This window comes from Embiotoca jacksoni, unplaced genomic scaffold (assembly GCF_022577435.1).
Source record: "Embiotoca jacksoni isolate LCO1_2020_lvr unplaced genomic scaffold, fEmbJac1.0.p SCAF_32, whole genome shotgun sequence".
NCBI lineage: Eukaryota > Metazoa > Chordata > Actinopteri > Embiotocidae > Embiotoca > Embiotoca jacksoni.
Window position 1 is genome coordinate 4,746,101 of NW_027185384.1, and position 27,900 is coordinate 4,774,000.

The following is a 27,900-nucleotide window of genomic DNA, read 5'->3' on the forward strand; positions in this document are numbered from 1 at the left end:
CATCTAAAATGTCATAGATAATTGAGGTTCACGTCTTGATACTAATTTTTATACTGTTGATTGTTCGATATAATAGCTTTTCTCAGCTTTACAGTTTTGACTTTGTTTTCTGTACTAATATGGAGTTCACTCAGTGGTTGTTATTTTGCTGAATCAGTGGGACAGATGTACTGCAAAAATACAAAAAATGACCTGTAATGAAACGTATCCCACATGCTTTGAAAGAAGATGACTCTTCTTGTCACTGCTGAGTCATTACAGTGAAAATAGGTTTTACCAGTCGGGGAATTGTCATGGGAGGAAGCTCGTTGGCACCTCGATACGACACGACTGATGTGCACTGTCGACTCGCAGCCCCCTCTAGGGCCAATCAGTGTAATTTCTGAAAAATGCTGGAGTGCTACTGCGAGATGTGCTTTCTCCTAAAGGATCATCAAAACCCAATCAGCAGCGTGTGAAATATTGCACTAATCAGATTAGGCTGTTGCTCAATGGTTATCTGTTTGTGGGGGGGAAACTCAGAAACACGAGCAGGCTTTTTTGCTACCTACACGGCACATTTTCAACATTTCAAGTTGAATGGAGACAAAAGGTGCATGTGTGCATGTGTTTGCACTCGTGTGTTGATTTGTGTGCAGTAATTATGCAAATCTGCACCTGTACCACTATAAATTGGCACGTTTAGAAAACAAAAAGTAGAGTAGAAGGATGATAACGTGGATGTGTAGAAAGAAAAGAAATAGGAAAAGGGAATAGATGAAAGTAGCCAGAAGGTTGTGTTTTCATCTTTCTATGCAAACAGACACGCAGACGGTAACTGCAGTCCCTTTGAAAAGTAACAATCATCAATCTGTTAAGTGTCAGTAAGTTATTTACAACTGGTTATATATGAAAATCCGGGAGAGGAGAGGAGAGGAGAGGACAGGAGAAGTGGGTGAAGTAGGAGAGGTGGTGATTGACAAGGAAAGGAGGTATAGAAAAGAGACAGTGTTGAAAGGATACAAAGGAAAATATAGGCGAGGCAGGAAAGGCTGGAAGGGGAGGGGAGGTAAAAAAAAATAAGCGCAATAAGTAAACAGGGAGTACATTAAAATTCTCCTCCACAACCTCTTGAGTGTTTTAGTGTGCATGTGTCGAGTGTGGCTTTGGGAATGTGCGCCCCAGTGGTGCTATTTGTGTTATCATTATTGTTATTAGTACCTGCCAGACGCAGAGTAAGACATTAACTATTTGTCTGATCTCTCAGCTCTTTCTGTACATTCTCTTCTCATATGATGCTTTATTTACTCCTCCTCTCCTCCCCAACATTTATTCATCTGCCTTTCTATCTTTTCTCTTTCCTCATGACCTTCATTTATCAACATTCAACATTCCTCTCTCTCCGACTCATCTCTCATTCATTCTGTCACTCCCGCTCTGTCACTTTCTCTCCTTGACAAAGCAAGCGAGGCTTGTACGGAGGATTTTCAGCAGATGGGTTTCCTGCATGTGATTAAAGTCACATTAGCCAGGCTCTGCTGGGAAATTTCAGTTGTTCTTTTGAAATGAGCACATTCGCTTCATTTGAAAAATTCAGGAGATTAGAAATAAAAGGAACTCATGTAATTTGGGGAGGTTTGTCTCTCTGCTTCAGATTCAAGCTGCACATGTTTCCTTTTTCAGTTCGCTGGGTGGTGTGAAGCTAGTCAATGATAGTAATCTGCAAGGTGGGCCCTATTGTTGTAATACACTACAATATTAAAGGATTCTTTTTTTTTATTTCACATTTTGAGAATAAAGTTGAAATGTTGAGAATAAAGTCAACATTTCAAGACTAAAGATAAACTTTTGAGAGTAAATCAAACCAAATGCTTTAGCGTAAGCAAAATGCCTTTTGTAGATGAACAGGTGAACTAATACTTCAGAATTGGTTTTAGTAAGAAGCAATTTTCTGTCTTTTAAAGCACAAACACATTGTGGTGGTACGTATTGTAATTTGATAAAATAGTGCCATTAAAGCGATTGTCACTTTTGTGCAAATGTAAGTAGCGGAAAATAGAAAGATGCAAAGATATCAATGGTCACACCTTCACGCTAGTAGTTTGATTTATTCTCTCAAGTTTTCTTAAATTTGACTTACATTTTTTACTCTCAATATATATTAATTGTTTTGACTTTATTTTCTGAATGGTATCTCAACTTTATTTTTGACATTTGCACTTTTTTGTATAAATATAAATTAAAACACACACAGGGCCACTCTAAAAGACACAGCCACAAAATTAGCTAATACTACACTGGCAACATTCAAGTTCTGCACGATTATTTAAACGACCAAAAAACTATAGATTCGCAGTGAATCTGAGGCTTTGGGACCCTTGGTGGTCTGGAGTCTCTGCTCAGTTGCCCTCTTTGCTCAACATTTGATCTAGCCTTGACACTGAAGAATGTTGCAGCAGAGGTAATATTCCAGTTTGATTATTGCTCATAAAGTGTACAACATTCATCTGTGGATTGAATCTCTACTTTTGGGGAGGGAAACAGTTTGGGTAGAAGCAGTGTTACCTGGTTAGCAAACAAATTTAATTAATCCATTTTTTAAATGTCTGCATTGGTAGAAAAAGGTGAAAAGAACTTATGGCCGATTTTTGGGTGAATTTGTTGGCCTCTCATTCACATTTTATGTGGATTTTCTTTACCATTCCTGAGCAAATGGGAGTGGAGGAAAAAGAGAAATGCAGGGAAAACATTCAAAATGTTAAAATGTAAAATGAATGATTAAAAATCTACAAGAAAATCTGATTTATTGTGCCAAAATTTTCACCATGCTGGCGGTGTCCTTTAAATGATGTATTGGAGGTGCAGCAGAAGGTCACCTCAGCAGCCACATGTACCTGTTTGCCCATCAGTTCCCATCATGTTTAAACTGGTGATGATGTGGCAGCAAGGCTGCCTGTCAGGCTATTCTCAGAAAGCTTTTTTTACCAGTTTGACCTGGACACAGGGGCGGCCAAAACCTACACATGCACCAATGCACACATTCGTGTACACACGTGTAAATACTTGGGTGCCAGAGTGACACATCATCCCCTCCTCTCAGCTCCCTTTCTCTCTCCTCTCCCAATTTTTTACTTCTTCGTTCTATTTATTCCACAAACTGTTTCATGTTCGCACTTAAGCCGCATTTATATTCAGCAGGGTGGTGCAGAGACGTCGTACAGAGCGCCGACATGCATTTCCTTAAAGATTTAACCACACACCTGGGGGCTGAGACAAGCCGAGACCACCAACTGTGATTGGTCCGACACGTTTCATATACAAGAGGAGTGTGTGTCATAGAGAAGAAGAGAGATGAAGAAAAGCTCAGGAATCTCCTCTTTTTCATTTATAATAAACAAAAATATTTTGTGGCAAATCCATTTCCAGTACATGCATGCCCACTATAATCATCACTGTCTATCCCAAAGTGACCGAAACAATGCAGACATGAGTGACTGTGTGTCTCAGTTATCTTTTTACAGAAGCTAGATAAATGTGTATTTTTCCGTCTGAGTTCAACCATTCTCATCACATCACCTCTTCCCTTTACGTAAAAGAAAGTGTAAACACAATGAACTTCAGCTACATGAAGGATTCACAACAGCAGGATAGTATACAAGAAAGCCATTTAGTGTTGTGCTGGTGCTACAATAGGCAACCAACAATAAATCAGTTCCTTCCCAGATCGGAGGCATCTACAAGAGGACCAAAACCAAAACACCTTGACACGTAAAATCCTCCTGAACTTAACACAGGAGTGTGCAAGCTTGCATACTTGTCCGCGGCTTTGCCCGATTTGCTCAGTTAAGGCCATTTTTCAGAGTATTTAATCTTTCGTGTGACAGCCCTACTTGGCTTGACTAATAGTTTTTAATCAATATGTCTGGAATTCTGTCTAATTTGCCTCCAAATGAAAATCTACCTGTACACGAGGACAACCATCCATGTGTGAAGGCAATGTGTGTGAGTGTGTGTGTGTGTGTGTGTGTGTGTGTGTGTGTGTGTGTGTGTGTGTGTGTGTGTGTGTGTGTGTGTGTGTGTGTGTGTGAGTGTGTGTGTGCGTGCGTGTTCGTATGTGGGTTTGTCTAAATAAGTGACATCACAGGTGCTCACTTTACCCTCTACCCTCCAACACCCTCTTCCTACACAAACAGGCACAAAAAGGAGTTTAAAGTCACAATGGCAGAAAATGTGGAGTGTGTACATGTTCCTAAATGGTTGTGTGCTTGTGTGTGTAACTGTGTAGGTTGCTAACAAAGGCAGAAAGAGGCAGCCAAGCTCCCTGAATCAATTGTTAATGGCTTTCTTACACAGGAGAGGGGAGCGATTGGGGCAATATAACACACACACACACACACACACACACACACACACACACACACACACACACACACACACACACACACACACACACACACAACACACACATACACACACACACACCTACGCACATGCTGGTAGCTTGACAAACAGAGCCACAACTGTGGTGACAGGCACAGGTTACAACATCATAAATTATTACACATATGTGTAGGAATGCAGATATATATTCCACATAAACACACTCTAGAGCGTGCATGTGTTCAAAGACACACAAATTGTGAAAGTGTAGATAAATACACATTATTAAGATTATGAGTTGCAGATAGTTATTGTGGATTTTAATAAATCTAAAATGCATATTGGGCTTATTAGACACCAGGTCGAGGTCCAATTACTAAAAGACAAAACTTTTTGAGACATGTCCCCCAGCTTTGGACAGAGCATGGTTAATTTATAGAAATGGTCAGTTATGCCATCAGTGGGAATTAGATTTGGCAGCTGACCGATTTTCATTTAACAATTCTTTCATGATATTAAAATTTTATATCACCTCAATATGTATTTTTCCCTTTATTGTTTGTGCAGTACTATTATTACTTTTGCGATTAGTGCCAATATAATGCATATATAATGACCACCAACCAAACAAGCAAGGAGTAGGGTTAAGTAAACATGTCAAACTACTGCACCAACCATGCAATCAATTATTATTGTTTTACCTATCATCACATCAGTGGACCTTTTATAATTGTTAGATAACTGCCTCATTGCAACTATTTGAGCATGATTGCTATAATCTTGCTTAATGGTTAGGATCGTTTCCGTTTATTTCTATAGAAACAGCTGGATGAAACCAACATGTCACATTTCCATCGGCAGTTACACGTGTTTTTTGCTGTTTGAGATTTGACTGGCGCTCTTTTAATGATGTCATATCATCTTGCCCCCTTCTTCTTCTATGGTTTAATGGCATACGAGTGTAGAATTCGCGCCACCAACTGTTTATCTTGAAGCGCTCAACTTTGTGACCGGCGACATTTTGAACCAAAACAGCATAGCCAATAAATGGCTCTTCTTCTTTACAAATTGTATGTGTGTTATTGAACTATGATTAGGATTATGCTATGATTGTGGCATAATATGAATGGAAGAAGATGGTTAAATTGTTGATCCCAGTTATTTGCATAACAATTAAATGTAAGCTCAAACTTTTTCCCTGAATGTCAGAATGCATCTTTATTACTTGGAGGACAGTCCGACAATTCCCTTTTCATTGCTGGCAAGGTCTGAAGGCACAAAAGCCTCGGGGACATTTGTATGACGAGATCTTACACCCACCGCATCATCATATAATCACAGTGCAGCTCTTGCAAGTTAATCACTCTTACATCACACCCTCTGAAACAGGGTTGGAGCTGCCTAAGTGTCACACAGCAGGTAAAAACAGGAACAGGACAGCATTCAAAAGCACCTATCCAGGGTTTCAATTTGATTCAAATTACAAAAAGAAAGTGTGAAGGTCAGAGACAGAAAGGAACTACCATTAAAGGATTATCTTTGTGATAAATATTCAAATGAATAAGTTGTCCACCAGGTCAGATCCCAGAATGTTGATGTACTGTATTGAATGTGGAGGTATAGCTAAAGACATCGAAGATGGAACCATTAGTTAAGCACAGATCACTCCTGATGTTACATCTGCTGTATTAGCACTGGCCTTGCTTATCTTGGGCACTGTGTGTTAGTGACTGACTCCTCCAAGAGTGCTATAATGTAGCTCTGCGATGTGCGGCACTCTTGTTGTGCTGGCCAAAGTCAGACCTGCAGACCACATGACACATTTGGATTTCGAGTTTTATGCAAGTACACCTAAAGAAGCTGCGAGAAAATGTTTCCTCAGTATCACACAAATTAAAATGTTTAAAAATGTACAATATTTTAAATTACATATAATGTATTATTTGGCCAGGCAGAGCTGACAATATTGCACATACTTTGGTATGGAAGCAGGAAGTGACAGAAACTTTTTTGGCATTTTTGTTGGATGACTTTCACTGTGATTATTGGGCTGTAAGGAAACTTTGAAACAGCACATTTAATTTGCAGTCGGTACCTCTGGCATATTCACATATTTACAATAGCTGTGCCAAAAGTCACTCTAAGACTTGCAGTGTGTTATCTATGGCTCGGCTGGATCTCCAAAGATTCTGCATCAGAAGGTCTGGTACAAACAAACATTTTCAGTAACATTTTATTTTATAATCAAGTTGCTTGTGGAAGGTGTCTATACTATTCTCTAACATCAGATGTTTAGAACAGGTCATTTACTCTTTATCGCCAACAAAATATGTCATTTTCAAATATTAAAGCCATAAGTTTACATCTAAATAAAATAAAATACCAAAAAACAAGGAATACTACCATCAAACTAAATATCCCATGATTCATAACTCCCATACTTCTCCCACTGCCAACCTCTCCAAGCTTTTCCCCAAAACCGCAGCCCAGACATTCCAGTAAATGTGGATGCTGTGTATGTTGTGTGTGTGTCCAGGAAACAGCCTCAGGGCTGACATTTTCAGCTGCACCTCCTCACAGCGTGCACCTTTTGCCCCGTCAAAAAAAAAGCCCATTTCTTAGCAGAAAAGAAAGGCAATTCAGTTTTTGTCTGCAGTCTACTTTGTGTGACATGATTCATCTTTAATTGCAGCCATAAAATGAGATGAAGAGCAGTTGTGTTGAAATGAAGTGTAGCTGTAAGAGTGAGGTGAAGGAAAGTAACACCACCAACAGACTCACCTTTTTGACCAAATATCTTAGACGGCACCAGCCTTATAGCTGTCTGCCATCAGTCATCCTTCCAAAAATATTAGAAAAAAATAAATAAAAATAGAAAAAAAAAAAAAAAACGATTAAAAATCTCTCGCCGGAGAAAACATCAAAGAAAACCTGTGACCTCTTCAGTTAAAGAAACCATACATTCAAGATCCTGGTCAAACGAATAATGTAAGAATAATCCTTCTTTCTGCATAGAGACAATCCCCCCAGCTTCCCTTCAACCCACCAATGAATTGTGAAAAAGGAAGGATTGTGTAGAAAAAAATGAGGGATTGTGGAAAAAAAAAAAAAAAAATGAGGTGAGGAGAGGCTTAGAGACACAAGAGGAAGGAAGAGAGGATAAGGTCCTTAGAGCGAGTGGGATGGAGAGAGTTAATCCTTTTCTTCGGATCTATTCCCTATCTGAATGATACATCCAGCGCCGTCCTGCCCGTCGGCTCGCGCACTGCCGTGTGTCTGAGAGGCGTGAGTGTGTGTGAAAAAGGAGAGAGACAGAGTGTGTGTGTCTGACAGAGAAAGAGAGGGAGAGAGAAAAGAGAGACAACAGCGTTTGGTTGCTGGCGTCATGCGCTGCCCTATCTGTGTGTCGCTATGTTTGTGATTCCTGCACTCAGCACGCGTCAGACTGAGTGTGTGTGTGTGTGTGTGTTTGTTTGTTTGTTTGTTTGTTTGTTTGTTTGTTTGCGTGTGTGTTTATCCACACATGTACACTTGAGGGCTGTGTCTTTGTATGTTGGTGCCCACCCCATCTCCCACCTCCGCTCCTTCCCCTCCGTATATGTGTGCAGTCGTGCATGTGGCAGGAGAATATGTGTGTGTGTGTGTGTGTGTGCGCCTTGTCAAATATAGTAACATTAGTGTATGCTGCCTCTGTCTGCCCGCAGCTCTCCCACAGTGACAGCGAGAGGATGAGGGAGGTGGAATGTAGAAAGAGTGGAAGCTGAAGGAGCGATACGGGAAAAATAGAGAGGGAGAGAGTGAGAGGAGGGCAAGGAGGAAGTAGAGAGGAAGAGTGGGAATCAGTGAGGGAAACGGAGAGGAGGCTGGTCGAAAAAGGAAAAAGGCAGGAGGGAGAGGGAGGCAGAGGACGGGGTGGGATGAGGTTGATGGAAAGGGGACACAAAGAAGGATGCGAGAATGAAAGCTGTAGCAGTGGAGGGAGGGAGGGGTAGAAGAGAGGGAGGGAGGGATCAGCTGATTTCTGTGAAGATGAGAATCTCCCTCTGCTACATGGGCTTTTCTCCTCCTTCGTTTTTTTTTTTTTCCTCCTTTTTTTCCCTCTTCACTTCGCCCTCACTCGGCTTTCATTTGCATTCTATTCCCCGTGGCAGCTCTTGTAACGGCTGGCTCTTTGCGTCTATTGACACTGTAGCCTTTGTGCCTATGGCTGTGTATATGTGCACACAGGCTTTAGAGTGTGTGTATTATTCACTTTGTGGAGAAAGAAATGTGAAGCTGAAGATTAAACAATTAAGGTTGGAGGAATTCTTTCGGAAAGTCAGCGTGACAAACCACAAATGTGGTGTGTTTGGAAGACACCGTTGACAGTTTCCAAGACAGACAGAAGGACAGAAGATGGGGTAAAGAGGTGTGTGTGTGTGTGTGTGTGTGTGTGTGTGTGTGTGTGTGTGTGTGTGTGTGTGTGTGTGTGTGTGTGTGTGTGTGTTTGTGTGTGTGTCTGTGTGTGTGTGTGTGTGTGTGAGGGGGGGGGATTGTGTGTTTGTTTGCACACAGCATATAATGACTTGGCTGCTTCCTTACATGGACAGAATCATAGCAGACACACACATTGTGCCGTTAATGAGCATGTGACTCATTTGGCTCAGTTGGTGGTGTTTAAATAAGAGACTAGTTGTTTCCATAAGAAATCGAACCCAAACTTTTCAGCAGCCTCTCTCTGTCAGGGCACCAGACTTATTCAAAGAAGCACTTGTGACCCAGGAGGTATTGTTTTTTCCAATTGACCACAAGCGAAGTATTATTTTCCAGACTGTCTGACTTTTATTGTGTTATTTGTTAATATGGTTGGAATAGAGGCTGTCCATCAACCAGACAGCTGCGATTTAAGGCCCGTTGCAGCCCTGCTGAAGTGTCCTTGAGCAGTACATCAATCACTGCTACCCCCGAGGCCACTTCTACGTTGCTCATCCTAACCTCCGACCTCCCTGGATCAAGTGGTATGAAAGGAAAATCGATGGCATGTCACATTGAAGCTGCACCTGTCAAAATTATTAATATTAGCAGGGATCAAATGACTTCTTGTAAAGTGAAAGGTAGAGATGTCCCAAGCCAAACCGAAGGATTGGCATCAGGGCTGATTCCTCGTTCAAGGTGTCACTCGGAGTGACAAACACACATAGAAATAGACGGGCACTCGGAGAGTGCAGACTGCCGCAAAAGGTCACAACCACTATATATGTCTGGGCATATTTACAATTAGGATGTGACAAATGTACCACTTGTGGTTCCACCTATGAAACTACTACGGCCGAGTGCTTCATAACAACTGCATACTGTATTAAGTTTGAGCAAGTACATGTGTATCCCAGAGGATATGGAATCATCATAATTCTAGAATGGCCTATGTTTTGCCACTTTTGAACTTCATTGCCATCTACAGGATTTCAAGATGGATTGCATTTAATGGGCCGAACGCCTTCGAAAGGTTAATGAAAGTGAAAAACAACCATCCGTGTTTTCAATCTATTCCAAACTTTAATGGGTTCTTCCGTGGCCCATGCTACACCCTTCCGCCAAGTTTCATGAAAATCAGCCCAGCAGTTTTTCCATTATCCTGCTGACAAAGACAAAGCTCACTGAAAACATAACCTTCTTGATGGGGTTAACTATCACCTGAGTCTGCAATTCTCCTTAGCTCTTCGGAGCATTTTAGAATTTTTCAGCTTCTTGTTTTGGAATTGCAATTTTACTGCTTCTAGCCACAGCAGGCAGCTGTTTTTTTTCTTTACAAAAAACACTTCGATAAACCCAGTGGACACTACCACTACCATACTGGAGCATTTGGCAGCTAAAGTACCAAATATCTCCCTCAGGGCTTGGTGGAGACCCAAGCAGAGTTCAAAGGAGAGTAATATTTTAGAAACACAACTCAAAGTGAGGGTACATAGGGTAAATTTTCTGCTATTTCTGCTGGAAGTGTTAATAAGCAACTGTTTGTTAAGGAGTCTGCCATAAACAAAGTAAATAAACGGTTAAGCCAGTACATAAGGTGTCTGAATGCCAGCGATATACAACTGTAAATTCATCCAAACAGGGAATATCATGCAATCGGATATAACAAAAAAAATGCGTAAAATGGATTCCGGGCCATCCAGTCCTTTGATTTACGAGCCAGCAGCGCCTACCTGTACACTTTCCTGAGTTTGTACACATCACAGTCTGTCGCCAGATCCAAGTATTTGCACGAGCCAGTTAAAACACAAGACTGGTCTGCTGCCACACACGCACACAGACACAAATACAACCTGAACATGAGTTCTCGGGTTTCTTGTCCAAATGTGGGCACTGTGCTGGCTTTATGTCATGAATGTAGTTCTGGCAAACAGAAATCTATTTTAGCTGCAAGTAGCTCCTGCCTGGTGCTGGCTATAGGATGAACTCTTCAGTGGTAGCTGTGGGAGATGATTACCCAGAATGACAGGGATTGCAGTGAAGGTGCATAATGCTATTTCACATACAAATTTAATTTTGTTGTCTATTACTATGGAAGGATATTTTGAAGAAGAAAGAATGTCTGCTTTTAAATCCGCAATAGTAATGGGTATTTCTGTGTGTGTGTGTGTGTGTGTGTGTGTGTGTGTGTGTGTGTGTGTTACCCGAGAGGAGTAATCACTCCTCTAATTAGTCCTGCCCTTCCCCCCAGAGTTCAGGGGTCAGTAATCAGCAGCTTGGAGCTGAAGAAAATGTAGTGCCAGGCTCAAGCACACTTTGTGCTAAGAGGCCATCAGTGTTGAAAAAAGACATGTTTCTTATTATTTACTAGAATTATGTCATCACCTGCCATTATCAAGACCATCCATAAAATAAGGGGCACACAAGTGTTGATTTTTTTTTTTTTTTTTTTTTTTTTTTTTAGCATTTCTACATCTGTCAGCTCACAAACAAACATTCTGCGTTTAATCTCAGACTTTTTTTTTTATAACAGAGCACACTTTAATGTGCACCATCCATAAACGCTCACATGATCAGCGAGACTTTTCATCTGAATGATCCATTGCTTTTCTACGAGCAGAGATCTCATGGCAGCGCTTCTCATCCGGTCACTCAAAATTCAGTCGGTATCAACGCAGACTTAGTTTTTCAGTGACCTTTTAGTTTGCAGCAGATGAAATGACAGCTGTCTGTGATGTAACTTGAAAGCAATCTATGGTGGATAAAAAGGACAAAAATATCCTTCATGCATTAAGCCCGTCTTGATCATCACATTCTCACTTCCTCTCCAAAGGACCATAATTACCACTTCCTTTTTTGTTTAAGTGAATCATGTAAATCACTTTGTTAGTCCTGCTCCACTTTGCTTCTGCAGTTTAATGTGCACCCACCTTGTAATGAGCCCAGCGAATACCCTTGATAATGGGTTGTGAGCCTTAGTATTTTAGGGAAAAGATGGATCTGGAATTCCAGTGGTGGTCTGACTACAACCAAAAATGTTCAAGAATGAATGATGTTTAAATGCTTGTTTCTTTAATTCTTTAAACAGCAATGTATGGATTGTGACTGGCCCATGTCCTTAGGAAGCTCCTTTTCGACTTTGCTCACAGATTGAGAAGGAAGAGGTTTTTAACACTAGATAAGAACGCGACGTGAGCTTGATTTATTTGTTCCTCCAAAGGGATATGTCCACTTTTTTTTTTTGGGGCTGCCTATGTGTCTGGCAGAGAGGCCTTTCTGGCGTGGGGATCCATTGTAAGTGCCAGCACCTCCTGCCAAGGCGACTTTTATGGCCAGTTCTGTTCCATCAATGATGCAGGAAATACGTGTTATGAAAAATGACTACTGGGAATGGTTTGGAGCAAGAAAGTGTATTTTTTAACCTTTTTGTCTGGCTCGTTCGGTGTTGCACAGCATTTTCTCATCAGATATTTTCACTCCCTAGCTACAGGAATATTAGTTTATTTATTATCTTCAAAGCGTGATTAAATCCATGCAGTCCGTACTGTCCATGGCCTCTAATATTGATGATATGTGAATTTAAACCCAGTCTGTTGCATTCATTATAAATTGCTGCATACAATATCACCCTTTCTTCTCTTTCTCTCCTCTACCAGGTCTTTCTCTTCCCTCATTGCGTCCTCTCTCTATCTCCTCACAGCCACCCCCACCACCTCCTTTGCTCTGTAATTTACTGAGCTATTGGGTGAGTGTCAGTGAAGATGAATTGGCCCGAGCCATTGTATTAACACCAGGTCTGGCCAGGCACGTTTAGTGCTACTACCACTAGTTCCTGCATAGAGCAAGTGACTTCAAAGCACAATCTATCTTTTTACACACAGAGACACACACACACACATGCCACGTGTCTCTCTATACTTGTGAGGACACGCATTGACATAATGCATTATCTAGCCCCTTACCCTAACCCTAACCATAACCTAATTCTAACCGGAACACTAAAACCAAGTTATAACCTTCAAATTTCACTTTAAAGTTGTAAGGACACATACACAGGAACAGAGGCATTGTATAAGTTCCACCCCATCCTGTTTCCATCCCAGGAGTCATTGGTGTCACTGTTGCCATTCATCAGCTTTTTCTATTATCCGTGAACCAGCCTCATATTGACGAGACAGTTTTACGGCCTTGTGGTCAATATCGTCAGAGGATTGCTCCATTAGAAATCAGACATATTTTTCCAGACAGACTTTTAATTCCAAGTGCTTTTCCCTTTTTATTCTTTAATAGAATATATCTAAATTACACAATATGCCACATTATTTAATTTTTGTCCTCAGCTTTAACAGTTTTGCAAAGTGCAATATTGCATTAAATATATTAGAAAACTTAATAAAATTGGACCGGATAAAATAATGTTTTATGGCCTATTATGATAAGTTGTTGCAGACTGTATTTTGAAAGTGATTTCAATTGGCTAGTTTGAAGATCAAATGAAACAGATTTTTGAACTTCCTGGAAATGCAATGCCTCTTGGAAAAAAGTGCATCTTCAGTGTTGACCTTATGCTGCATGAGTCACAAATCAAGTTTTTTTTAATATGATCCTTTTTTCTGTCTTTCCTATTAAATCAAACTGCCTTCATAACTCACAGACCATGAGTTTACACTTCAGATTGATTACTCCAGCATCCTGTTTAAAAGGGAAATATATTTTCTTTGAAAAATACCAATACTGTGCCACTCAAAATATTTAGTTTTTCCTCAAACAAATGCTATATCGTGTTATTTATTTCACCACTGGGAGGAAAAGTTCCAGCAAGACTTCCTATGATAAATAACAAAAATGAAGCATCAGGATCAAACACGGGTCAAGAGAGTCTGTCTCTCAAGGATTTGTAATCTCTTAGCTCAAGTTAAATCAACTCAGATGACATCACCAGGGGTATTTTAAGGTTTATAAGTAAAATCTGCTGAGTTCTCCTTTAATAGCTCGTGACAGTGGTTTACAACTATACTCAAAATCCCAGGTTACACTATATTTATGGGGCCTCAAAGATAGATTTTCTTTGTTTTTATATGGAATACTTATATACATCGTCAGCTCTAATCAATAATTTATGATAACATTAATATTACACTGTTCAAACTGATATAATGCTACGTGTACAGTGATCATTTTACACTAACACAATTAAATATACATTGTCTATGACCTTGAAAGCATTAGACAGTTGTCATACATCCTTGGTTTTGGAAAATGTGGCTAACAGTGACCATGGCATCTCACCCTTAGCAACAAAAAAAAACAGCCGCTAACATAAAGAGATGACTGAAAACCAGCCCATCTGGGATCCTGTCCTATAATAGTTTAAGAAACTCAATGTGTGCAGTCAGCCCTGTCTGTTACATTTCCCTGTAACACGCTATCTGTCACGGCAGGATAAATTAAGTGGTACAGTCGGCGGATTATGAAGCATTTTAGGTGCACACGCGCTCTTACTCACACAAACACACACACTCACTCTAAGTTTATCCCCTCGGAGAGTCTCATTAATTTGGCCAAGTTGATTTGTTCTGTGAGGCGCTGAATTCATCACAGGGAGACAGATGGTAGAGAGGGATTTCCTCGAGGAGAGGAAGAGGGCGAGAGAGAGAGCAACGTGGGGCAGGCAGAAGATAAGAGTGAGAGAGAGGAAACAGGAGGAACGTGGAGGAGGTAGAGAAGAGGTAAAACAGAAAGAGAGCAAGAAAACAGCAGAGAGGAAAATGAAAAAGAGGGAAAGAGACGAGCAACAAGAGAAGCAAGCAAGACTGCCGTGAAAAAAGAGAGAGGGATAGAGACGGGGGAGGCGAGCGAGGACCATCTGTCTTCTTAGAGACAAAAAACAGAAAAGTGGAAGGCAGATAGGGAAGTCCAGGAAGGACATATGGAAGTAAAAGAAAGAGAGATGAATAATACACTAGTCTATAGATGTTGTTCTCTCTATGTTTCCATGGTTTATTTTTCTTTCAACGTTGAACAATAGTTTTAAAATTTGGGGAAATATACTTTCTTATTGACAGAGAGATGATACGATCAATAAGAATATCATGTATTTTCCAATGTTCACTACAGAGCTGTAGTCAAGACATATGTGGACTAATTTAAGACTGGAGGCATGAAGACATCTGGCTTTCACTGAACACCTGTCAGTCTGCTTATTGTTTTGGTTATATGGCATGCAACTTCACAGTCATGTCAGTGTTGAGGTTCAAAGTTTATTTCTCTGCCCTTGAGCGGGCAACAAAACGAAAATGTAGCATCTTGTCCCAGACTGTCCTCCACCAAAAAAAAAATAAATAAATAAAATAAACTATAGGTCTTTTTTGCAAACAGGTCATTACGACCCACAGATATGTTTTAAAAGTTAAGTAATCTCTTGCGGCCTCAAGCCGAAATGATGACGTCTATATAATGTGAGTTTTTTTCTTGTTTTTCGAGACTGGAGTTGGCTTCCCGATTCCAATCACAAGTTGGGGCATTTTCTTAAGACTGTGTTTACTGTTGCCGTGCCAACAAAGGCTGCATAACTCTACGTTAACGTTCAAGTCATCAAAAAATAGGAACCAAACCTGCATTTATTGAACTGTATTTGACACTTTAATTGTTGTTCACCAAACAGAAATAAGCCTATTTTCAAAAACATTGAACTATTCCTTTAAAATTCAAATGGACACTTTAATGGCATAATTAAATTGAGTTAGTCAGGTAATGAAAGAGGGGTCATTTTGAATGAAAAAAACACACACACACACACACACACACACACACACACACACACACACACACACACACACACACACACAGCTGATCTCCTGCCACATTATAAAAGATTGAGTCGGTAATTGAATTTCACACCAAATTACTTCCTCAAAATGTCACCTCTTTAATTCTTTTTTTGATGCGTGGTAAAATAACCGTCACCAGCCCAGACTGCTATGTAAACATTCAGAGGAGAAGAAAGAGCACAGCAGTTTGTCTTCACTCTGTCTTTCTCAAACACGCACAGGAGCATGTTTTTCCCTGTCTCTCCTCTATGAATGATTTAGTGAGTGTGCCTCCAACAGGCCCGCTCAAGAAGCCTGTGAAACTAGGTTAACTTAAGGTAGACTTAGAAGGTCCTCACATACACCCAACGTCAACACCACTTACTTCCAGTATAAAGAAACAGGCCACGCATTTAACACTCTATTACTCCTGTTCCATCACCATCAGGATAGCTGAAGGGAAGTGACAATCATCTGTCCATCTTTCAAGTGTGTCAGTGTGCTCCACAATAAATAGAAAGAACATTAACCTAGCTGTACAATCGTATGTCTTAAATCTCTTTTTCATATCTATAATTCAGTGTTTGGTACTTTCTTAACAGAGAGCACAGTACCTGCTTGTCAGATTATTTAGCACAAGTTTCCAGGCTGATCCACTTCAAGGTTATGTGTGTCTTGTGTGTATAATTCAAAGCTACTTAGCCCGTGCTGACACGTGCCACCGATTCCGCTCTTTTAATTGAAAAATATCATGTGGCTCAGCCCGTGCATGTGCCTCGGTTTGCATCCTTGACACTCCAAAAGTTGCGCATGACGAAGTGAGAGACACTTCTGGAAAGAGGGAGATTATGGTGAGAGACAGAGAGGAGGAGGAGGAGGATGAGGGAGGGAGGTTGAGTCATCGTCCTTTCGTCCAATCCCCCTATTCTGCCTGTTGCTTTGGTAACGTGATGTCAGTGCAGCCTCTGGCAACTCCTCGGAGGTTAGCAAGAGAGGTGTGTTAGTGCATGTGCGTGGTCTTGTGCCTCTTTCTTGAATGTGTCACAAAAAACAGCTGTAACTCAACTTTGAGAAGTTTAAGGTTAGAGGTCAAAGTCTAGTGTTAAAATAGGATGTGCAGCATGTATGTCTTTGGCTTTGTGTGTGTCCCATATACGTGGACTTTCCTAAGAGTGTGTGTGTCTGTGTTTCTTTATATTTAAGGATGAAATTGAGTCTGTAAGTGTAAATGGTTCTCTGAGTTCATATATATTAAGTTTTTCTTGCCTGCACTGTGTGTGTCTTCTCCTTTTCCTGTCCTCCATCTTGTCCCTCTTCATCCCTCCATCATCCTCTCTCCACCTGAGCCACCTGACTCTATTATATCAATTAATCTGTTCCTTTGATTCCAGTATCTGTGCGCTGTTTACAACCTTTCTGTGTGTGTGTGTGTGTGTGTGTGTGTGTGTGTGTGTGTGTGTGTGTGTGTGTGTGTGTGTGTGTGTGTGTGTGTGTGTGTGTGTGTGTGTGTGTGTGTGCGCACTGTGTGTGTTCCCGTCACTCCTTTGGTCTCTCTCTTACCTCCTTGTTTATCTCCCACTGTTGTATGTATTATATCTGCTTCACACATCTATTACAAAAGCATATTGCCGTGTGTGTGTGTGTGTGTGTGTGTGTGTGTGTGTGTGTGTGTGTGTGTGTGTGTGTGTGTGTGTGTGTGTGTGTGTGTCTGTGTGTGTGTCTGTGTGTGGGCATGTGTGTTTTATTTGTGTGTTCTGACAACAATGATTTCTATTCAAACGGATCATTATAGTCATCTGTTACTGAACTTTTCTTCTCTGAGGAGTCAAACCACAATTTTCAATAACTCCTTTTTACTGGTTAGAGTAAAGTTTGTTGCCTGGCAACATCAGTTTATTGAGCACTCTCTATCAGAAAGTCATGGTATTTGAAGCTTTGGTGGACACTGCTGTATTAGGGAAACACAAACAGTCATTTTAGTCTTTGAGTTGAAGGGTTATTCAGTTCTCTGTGTGTGGAGTGAGTTTCATTTTTGTCCGGACTGTGAAACCTTGAAAAACTATGTAGGAGGGGATGTATTAGTCAGATAAAGGATGCCCTCATCCATAGTGACTTACAACTGTACAATATGCTTCAGTTCACAAACATGGCAAGAAGAGGTGTTCTAAGGCTCTTTAGTTAGAGCATAAAATAATGTTCATGCTGTGTTAAATATGTAGCTTCTATTAAATATACAGAGATACAGTATGGCACTTGGTAAATGGCCTCTCAGTTAATAGTTTTATTTTGTAGTTGCCTGTTAGGAAATTGGGGTTTAATGAAATCCGACACTAAATTCTGTCAGTGTGGACTGGGCTGAACCAACAAAGAAATAATAAAGGGACGAAAATAGAAAGACAATTAACAGTTTTGCATTTTCATGGTGGTTTGTGTAATCATGTAGTAGCAGCCAGTAAACAAGACTATTTCCACTAGAATTTCAAAATAAAACCTGAAGTGAGAAACTTTATAAATGATAACATTACGTATCGAGGCAGCCCAGCAGTGCTGGCAGTTTACTTCATTCAGATCAGTCTGTTGCCGCTGTGCATTCCATTGTGTGCCTTTGCTCCCATTTACACCGAATTGAAATACTTTATAACCTTTATCGATCAGTTACACTTGGAGCACATGGGTGTCAGACATCACTTTGTATTTAACATGGTGTGCTAAAACATCTTCGTGTTCCTGTAATACTAATTCAGAAACGGCACAATAAAATAAGCTGATTATATGATTCAAGTCATCACAAAACTCCCTTTTTGGTCCTCTACTTATGATAATTTTGGCATTTCTTACTCATGCATTCTCAATATTAAGCTTTGATATTGTTTAGCCTGTTTGTGCAAATAGACTAAACCCAAATCTTTTAATAGAAGACAGAACATAAAAAAGAGCAAGACGTTTTGAAGCATCAATGGTCACATAATATAGAGGATGCAAGGAAAGAGAAGAAGGATTTGGTACAAAAGAGAAGAAAAACATTGAGAAGTGCCCCTTTGTCTCTCTGTGCCATCTTACTGATGAATGTTTGACATTTGTTGATCAAAACTGTAATTATGTGTTTGTGTGTTTGCGAGAGAGACAGAGGGAAAGAGAACACCGATGCTATTTCTAAGTGACAAAGCTATAATCTGTGGGACTGTTTCTGTTGCTGTCTCTTTGTCACTGTTGATGTGTGTACAAGAAACTACAAAAGACTGAGACACTAAACAAAAAGACATAAGACTTCAACGTTTGTTCAGATAAACTGTAATCTTCTTGTCCACAGTCAGTTCGAATTAAACACACTCCCCATGAAGACTTCAAACAAGGTCCGAAGGCACCGCAATACAGCTTCTGTGGATCAGTTACTTTTCCTAACATCAAACACTCATTAGAGAAGAGCTTTAATTAAAATCCACCCAGAAACATGCTTAAAAAACAGCCCAAAAAATATTTCCTTCTGTTATCTTGTGCAGACATATAACAGTTAAATATAAAGATCCTCTGTAGATTTATTGGTTGAAAATGCAAAGCAAAGGTATTGTGTTTTGAGGTCAAGGTTTGAATGAGTCAGCATCATACTGAAAAAATCTTCTGCAAAGTGTTAAATCGGCAGCTATGACAACAAGTTCATGCGAGTTCTTTGAAGCACTCTGGGTAATCATCACTCTGCTGAAGTTGAAGCAGCTGAGGGACACGGAGGTTAAAAATTTATACTCCAGCATGTCGGTCACTGTTTGGCCTGGTTACAGTGTGCTAACACCGATCAGTGGTGCCCGGTGTGTTCAGAGGTCAAACAAGCAACCAGAAAGGGCAGTTATTCAAGGGATGTTGTTACAACCCAGTCTCACATCAAAGTAGCTACATTGGTCCACAGCACAAAAGTTTATTCTAAAACTTGTCGAAGAAGGAAGTCACGTGACGGAGGACAAAGAGGAGGTCGCGGCTTCTTGGATGGATCATACACAGAACTCTCAACCTTAGAGCGATGTGCAAGTCTGAGAAAGTAAAACTACTCTTATTTTAATTCTAACTGTGGCTGTTTTCTAAATGGCGTATTTGTAAAACGAACACTCACTATTTTGAGTGCAACAGTGTGTTCACACAGACGGGTATGAAATACCAACCTAAAGTATTTTCAAATCAAAGACTCTGACAAAGCTGCAGCTGTTGAAGATTACCACACGAAAGTGTTTATTCTTCACAACGTACCAACAAACTGCTGTTGGATTGAACCCTTTGTGTGTTAACCAGAGGGCACAAAGACACTGTTATTTCTGGGTAAAATCATAAAATTTGCAAATATGTTGGCGGGTGAAGCATTCAAGTGTTACAGTTATTTCTGTTAAGTGCAGAACAATTTGAGACAACACTGCCCCGCCAAAATCCAACCACTTCACAGGTCAGAGTACTGACATGTAAAATTATTATCTGTGAGTGTACGTAGGGAAATATGCCATTTGGAACACAGCCCCTAATCTTTTCCTAAACTTAACTATTTAGTTTCAGTGCCAAAACATAAGGAATTTTCTGTGTATGTCTGAGACATCAGTGGGCTTTGTTGGACAGTCACACTACGTGGACGCAGGCCAACAGAAAACAACAGGCATAGAAAAATGTTGGCATCACACAATTTTTGAGCCGTTATTGTGAAACTAATGTGTTTTGCGCTGTCGTCCAATGTAACTATTTTGCTGTGAAACTGGGTTGATTATTATTACCAATCGGACTGGGAACCAAAACTACAAAAATAACATTCAAGCTTTAATAAACCGGAACTTTCTTTTGTTTTGCAGAAGGTGTGAAGAAGTACCTCTCAGACTAACACACAAATACACACCATCCATAACTCTTTGTTTTCCTCATCTCCCACCTCAACTTCTTTTCTTATCTGTACACACACAAATAAACACACACGTGTGAAAGAATGAAAAACACACACAGACGCTCATGCACGCTCAAGCACAACCATTTGATCTCCCCCAGCTCTATTATTAACAGCCACGCTTGGTTGAAATGAAAAGGGTTTCCTGCTCATAACATTATTAAAAATCAATTCATCCTCTTTCATCCACTCTGCCTTTCGTCTTCTCCTTTGCCTGTCCTCCATCTTGTCCCTCTTCATGCTTCCATCATCCTCTCTCCATCTGAGCCACCTGACTCCATCATATCAATTAATCTGTTCCTTTGATTGCAGTATCTGTGCTCTGTTTACAACCTTTCTGTGTGTGTGTGTGTGTGTGTGTGTGTGTGTGTGTGTGTGTGTGTGTGTGTGTGTGTGTGTGTGTGTGTGTGTGTGTGTGTGTGTGTGTGTGTGTGTGTGTGTGCGCCCGTGGGCAGTGTGTGTGTTCCCGTCACTCCTTTGGTCTCTCTCTCTTACCTCGTCGTTTTTTCCCCCACTGTTGTATGTATTATATCTGCTTTACACATCCATTACAAAAGCATACTGCAGTGTGTGTGTGTGTGTGTGTGTGTGTGTGTGTGTGTGTTCGTGTTTGTGTGAAAGAGAAAGAGAAACAGAGAAGAATGAAGTGACCTCCTCATGAGTGGCCTTATTTCCAGTGTCCCCTCTGTACCCAGAGACTTAGTCTATGTGCCAGTTTAATTTATTGACTCTGCTTGTGTGTGTGTGTTCCTATATATTTAGCCTTGACTCCAGGGTCTTGCTAAGAGAACCATCAACACGAGCTTTACTCAGTGGTCATTTAACACAAGCTGACCTCCTGTGCCACCTCAGCACGACACGCACTCACTCACTCACTCACTCACTCACTCACTCACTCACTCACTCACTCACTCACACACACACACACACACACACACACACACACACACACACACACACACACACAGTGCACAAATATGTATGAACATGCACAGGCACACACACACACAAACACAGTGCACAAATATGTATGTACATGAACAGGCACCCATTTATAGAACTGCACAGTTACTTCTCTCTGCACGGGTACCAGGAATGTGGTTGGTATGCATTCGACAGACGTTAATCCCAGACATTAGAGTTAGTTTCTTACATCCTGTATTAGGATTAGACTACCAAAACGCTTCCAGCCATCTGTCACTGTTGACTTTTCCACTATTTCATCAAGACAGCAATCTTTCCATGTCCTTAAAAGGGGTGATATTTGATGTTTCAGATTAGCAGTATATAAATGTATTTTTTTTTTTAGAAAACAGCATTACCAGGGAATCTAATATTCCAGTTTACACTTACACTAATAAAGTATAATTTTGGAAGCCTTAAAGGTCAATTTTAACTGGGTTTATTTGCAATAAATTTAATATAATCCATAATCCATTTTATCCGTATGAATCAAACCCTGCCAATACAAAATGAATGAATGCTACACGTGTATTAATTGTATACTATGGTCTAAGTGCATTTATTTAATGAAATTGTGCTATTAATAGCCAATGTTTCCATAAACAGCACAGGTTCTGTTTGATCAGAGTGTGCATGTACTTCAAAACTGTATGACTATGTCTCATCTTCACTCTGTCTGCGGCTATCAGTGTTTATCTGTTAATTTTTCTAGTCATCCATTGTCATCCTACCTGCCTACCTTTGTTTCTGTCTTACTGACTACTTGTCTCACTCTACAATACATACACAGGGCTAAATTGCATATTTTGTGGGGCAGAAATCTTACTGAACAACGATGCAGTGGAACTCAGAGTCTGTTTACTCTTGTTCTCAGGGCCCCCTTTTCTTTCTCGCACAGTCTTTTTACCAGTCATCCTCCGTCTCTTATGTCTCTATCTTGCCAGTGTAATAACCAATTAACTCCAGCTCTTGGTTACTTCAATTTTTTATTTATTTCTTCATTAATTCATTTCCTGTTGAAAGCATACTCCACTGTGATTGGCAGCCCGCACTAATTGCACCTCAGACTGTGAGTGTACAAGATATGCGCTCACACAAGCACACACACACACACACACACACACACACACACACACACACACACACACACACACACACACACACACACACACACACACACACACACACACACACAATGCACATGCACATCCACACAAACAAACCCAGGAGCGCACACATTTTCACTTGCATGCATGAAAGGTCATGCAATTCGTTGTGTACACAATTGTATGCAGACTGAGCAAATGTTAAGTGTTAAATGCTTGCAAACTGTGCACACCCGTTATGAAAAAAACATCTATTCCAGCAGACAAACACACACACACACACACACACACACACACACACACACACACACACACACACATGGGGATCAGTGTGGTGGTTTTAATTAGATTTGGCCTATCAGCTTCTAGCTCTGACAGGGAAAGAAAGCAGATTACTGCTGCCCTCCATAATGGCCTTCCAACACTTTATCTGAGATTATTGGTGGCGGTAGATGACTTCAGGGTCACAAAGGAGATGTGCGAGAGGGTGTTTGAATGCCATGAAGTATATCATACAGATAGTGATATGTGACAGCAAATCAAATATGTGCCCCTGGCATAAAATTGCCACTACTGTTGCTGTCTGTAAATGTTTGCCTGTAGATATTAACACCCATGACATTTGAGAACAATGTTCCTGGATCTGTTCATCAGCTGAACACCTTTTTCTGTGTACATGACTGATTACTGGCTGATTACAGCCACGCCTCGGCATCACAACTGATTGAATGAACTCTTGTGACACAAGAGAGAAACAAGCTTGCAGCACACCTCCATTTCACATGGAAATGAGGGGAAACAATGGCTACCTGGGATGGGAAAATAAAGTGCATTCAAATTTCTAGAATACAAGATCATGGTTTTCAATCAGCCAATTTATTTAAAGTGTAAAATCACCAAACAGTATGGTACAGATACAAAGGCCAGAATATATGGCAAGTGATAATTACAGTTAAAGTAAGACAACCACCTTATAACATAAATGTTAACATTTGGGACAAAATAAAAGAACTACATTAAAACATCAGTGTTAAAAGATGTGCAAGTTTAATAAATCACACACAAATATTACACTGTTAAACTTTTTTAATTTAAATTTGTTTATAGGTCAGAAAATTATGAATTGTTATTTTGTGCACGCTGTCTCACCTACTGTGTGTGTGTGTGTGTGTGTGTGTGTGTGTGTGTGTGTGTGTGTGTGTGTGTGTGTGTGTGTGTGTGTGTGTGTGTGTGTGTGTGTGTGTGCAGGCGTATGTGTGTTCTTAATGTTTTTTATGTATTATGAGCAGCGCGAAGACTCTCCGGCAGCACAAAGCACACCGGGAGAAAAAACGCTGAGTCTTTTGATGCCAATATGAAGCGTCATATATTCCCTCGCAGTGTGTGTGTGTGTGTGTGTGTGTGTGTGTGTGTGTATTTGTTGTGTGTGTGTGTGGGTGTATACAGTATGTGTGCACTGAGAACTTAGGCAATTGCAGTTCCTTTTTGCATTACCATGCTGACTGAAATGCTGACAGACATACAGCCTAAACTGACATAAGCAATCACTCGGCCACGGCGTGTGTGCGTACGTGCATGTGTGACACACACTAATTCTGGGATTAATGTGTTGTGACCAAGAGTGCTAATAATGTGGAGAGGTTGGATACACACATGCACACACACCATCTAAGAATAGGCGGTTCACAGACTGCCGGCGAGGCTCAGAAGGCCAGTTACTGTAAAAGGATTTTCATAAATTGAGTTCTGAAGGCAGAACTGATCTCTACAGCAGGTCCTCTTCTCCTCCTCCAGCCTGAGAGCCATGAGAGCGATACAGTCTCTTACTCTGGGACATTAAACGGCTCATTAATTTTCTTTTGTTCTAAAGTGCTGGAATTAAAGTTTCTCTTTCCTCTCGCTGCTAGCAGGGCTTGTAACAATCACTACTTAAGCAGAAAATGTTATCACCGCAGTGGCATCTGTGACTATCACTGCTGTTACTGATACACTTCATGTATTAGTCCTGCTGCTATTTTATTACCATTACAATATGCTGTACGGTCTTCACATCAGAGAGAGGTTTTATTTTAGGTTACTTGCATTTTATTGTGTTTAACTGATGTCTCTCTCTCTCTCTCCATCTCTCTTTCTCTACAGCCATTGGGGTCCAGATGACTCTGGAGTTGTTTGAGTCCAGACTTTGGGCCATAGCACGACAGGTAAGTCTGCACGGTCTCAAGCAGTGTAGGGGAAAAAAAACAAGAAAAAAAAACATCTACACAGTTTAAATCAGTGTCGGAGTTTAAAGAAAAAAATATTTGGGGGGTAATTTTTGCCCCCACTGTATAAGAAATATTGGTCTTTTGTCAATTTTGGGGCCACTTTTAAAAAGCAGTGGCGTAATTAGTGCATGAAGTTGCTGTTTTGAATGTGGAATGAGCCCAGACAAAAATACATACAGTAATTACCAACAGGAGGAAATAAAAAGCATACCACTGCTATTTCAAATAAAATGTGAAAGAGAAAACAAGAGACAATTCTTACCATTCATACTTTTATGAAGCATTTAATAGCCTTCTTGTATGCGCAATGCATAAATTAATAGATGAATTAAGAATGAGTGCAGTTGCAGGATTACGGTCTTTGCCTACTATTGTAACAAAGTTATGTAGGTGGTGTGAACAACAATGCAGGTTTTGAGATTTCTTGGGGCCTTTTTGCTGGTGTCAATGTGACGCAAGTGTTGACCAGAAGTTCTCGCAGATTATTGTAAATCTCTGTATCAGTGCTTAAACAAGCAGAGACCCGTCTTTAACACGGGGTTTATGAGGTGCAGAGTTTGATTTTAAAAAGTGAGGTTTAAATACAGAACAACACAATCTTAGACACACTCCTGAATATAATTAACCTCTACCTACACGGTCATCTTTGTGCTTTAAAAACTGTCATTTAATAGATGCTACTATCTATATTTGAAAATATGATATCATTTCTAAATTTCAGGTATCATTGTGCATAGTTTGAGAATCAAACCGTGTAATTATTTCATTATTGCTTCAGTTTTTTTTCCAAGTTAGATTTAAATTATTTTGTCGTTGTTATTGTTGTCCCCTGTGGCACCATACTGGCACTAATGAGAAATGTTTGATGTATTTATAATTATAGCAGTTAAATCGAAGAATGCTTGCGGAATACATACAACACAATCATCAGTTCATGACGAGTAATACAATCCTCTCACCCGTCTCCCCTGAAATAATTACCTCTACATTTTTCCTATGTCTCAAAATTATGAATATCCTGCGTCCAAACCCAGTTTTTTGTCAAATCCGAAGGAGCTTTTAGATTTTGTCAGAGTTAAATCTTACCAGGCTGCTGCCTTGAGAAGTTTAGTTTTCAGTCAGATCATTTTTATGTTGTGTTTCCCGTTGAACATTAAAATTTCACATTAATCTTTGAAGCATTAACCAACTGCCCCAATTCACAAAAGTCCTGTGAGTGAATATGAAGCTGTTTAATATCTGATATAATAGGAAAGACATCGGTATCTGTGTGGCCTCTGTCTCACATACAGGAATGTGCCTTGAAGCTGGCAGACCACTTTGACACCATATTACTGTATGACAAGGAGTCAGAGATGATTATAGGTTATTTTTCTGCTCCATTAGTTGGTAATTACAGCATTCAAACTTTGTTTAATTCAAAGCCTAATGTAGTGCGCTCCCAGCCTCCCACCATTAAAAGAGAGCCTCCCCCACCTAAAACATTATAAATATCATCATTAGGATTGTTTTCACAGCATATGCTGTGTGTTCTGCAGAGATTTCAGATTCAGTACTGGATTCAGTGATTAGTATTCTTTGGGTTCTTCCACACCTTCAAGAAAACATTTTGCTTGGGGAAGTCTTGCTTAATTTGGTAGAACACTTTAGCTGTAGCAGGTGTTTGATAACTCTGCCCTTCTCCTCCATGGCTGTAAATGACAGCAGTTAAAAGAGCATTAGGGCTGCTGGCTAGCCATTAAGTGATGGATAGCTACCGCAGCTCGGATCGGCAGCTCCCACATATGTGTGTGTGTGTGTGTGTGTGTGTGTGTGTGTGTGTGTGTGTGTGTGTGTGTGTGTGTGTGTGTGCGCGCGCGCGCACGTGTGCATGTTTCTATGTACTTGTGTATTTGTGTGTGGAGGTTTGAAGACGAGAGTGTATATGTGTGTTGGTCTGTTAATGTTAATGTGTGTCAGGTTGACAGGGAACATATGCACAACCATCTGCGCACAAATGTGTTGGTGTGTCCATATGCATCAACTAGGAGCTCATTAGCATCATTTGCAATAGAGTTGTTATCCTCTAGATTTATGCTGTATAGAAAGTCACTGTGCACACTTTTGTCTTCTCCAGCCGTAATTCTTCCTTGTTCCACCTCTCCTCCTCAGTTTTCCCGTGTTGAATTTTTTTTTCCAGCAATGCCTCCTCCTTTCTTAAATCCCATACTGTCTCCTTCTTTCCTTGTCTCCTCTCCTCCACCCTCTCTCTTCCCCCAGATAGCTTACGTAATCATTTTATACTCCTGTCATGTACTTGATCTTTATTTCATAGACTTTGTGTGTGCGTGTGCCCTCACAGTGTGTGCTTTTTTCTTTCTACGCATATAAATGTATGTGTGTGTGCATGAGATTCTCTCTACAGTCTATTTTAAGTGTTCAGCTCCCTCAGGGGTGACGACACTGTACCTTCTGAAAATCCTGAATGAAAGACCGAGCACCAGGCGGAAGTACAAATAAACAGTCACGTGGCAGCCACAACCATCTTGCTAAAAAGACTTCAGCCAGAGGGCCGTCATGTTTACATGATGGTTTTCCTTCATTTGTACGCTACTTCATCATTAGCTGGTCATAAGAGAAATATTTGAATCATATCAATTGGCTTGGTTTAATTACAAAATAAATTACAAGTCACAAATTATAAATTGAATGATTAAAACAAGGAACTCACTGCACACAGTCCGCAGATCTCAGTATAGTTACATAAGTGAGGGAAACCCTCACAGTGACCTTATAGTTACAGTACAAGGTTGACTATCTTAAAATAAGATGTCCTTAGTAGATGAATTATGAATTAGTCAGAGTAAAAATAAAACAGAGTACCGTCTAATCAAAATCAGTCAGAATGTTAATAGGAAACTCGTTTGACATCACTGTACAGCACACTGTGCTCCGTCTGCTGTCTCTATTCATGAGTTTTAAGAGTTTCCTACGTGTAAGAGATGATGAGAAAAAGAAAGAAACAAGTCTAAATATGAAGGGATTAAAAAAGGAATTTA

The 27,900-nt window shown here is 40.3% G+C and overlaps 2 protein-coding genes across 5 annotated transcripts in view; one reads left to right on the top strand and one right to left on the bottom strand.

Annotated features, from left to right (window-relative positions):
• Positions 1-7,785, bottom strand: part of lrtm2a (leucine-rich repeats and transmembrane domains 2a) — a 28,786-nt gene extending 21,001 nt beyond the window's left edge. Inside the window, exon 1 of the mRNA XM_069164739.1 lies at positions 7,141-7,785. The gene's annotated coding sequence lies outside the window, so the exon portion shown is untranslated. The remainder of the gene's footprint in view (positions 1-7,140) is intronic.
• The window catches only part of cacna2d4a (calcium channel, voltage-dependent, alpha 2/delta subunit 4a), an 87,232-nt gene that overhangs the window by 48,301 nt on the left and 11,031 nt on the right, over positions 1-27,900 (top strand). For all 4 annotated transcript variants that reach the window (XR_011179026.1, XM_069164736.1, XM_069164737.1 and 1 more), the window contains one exon: positions 24,738-24,799. Coding sequence is in view for 3 of the 4 variants with exons in the window: in XM_069164736.1 (XP_069020837.1) it covers positions 24,738-24,799 (62 nt within the window). In the remaining variant the exon portion in view is untranslated. The remainder of the gene's footprint in view (positions 1-24,737; positions 24,800-27,900) is intronic.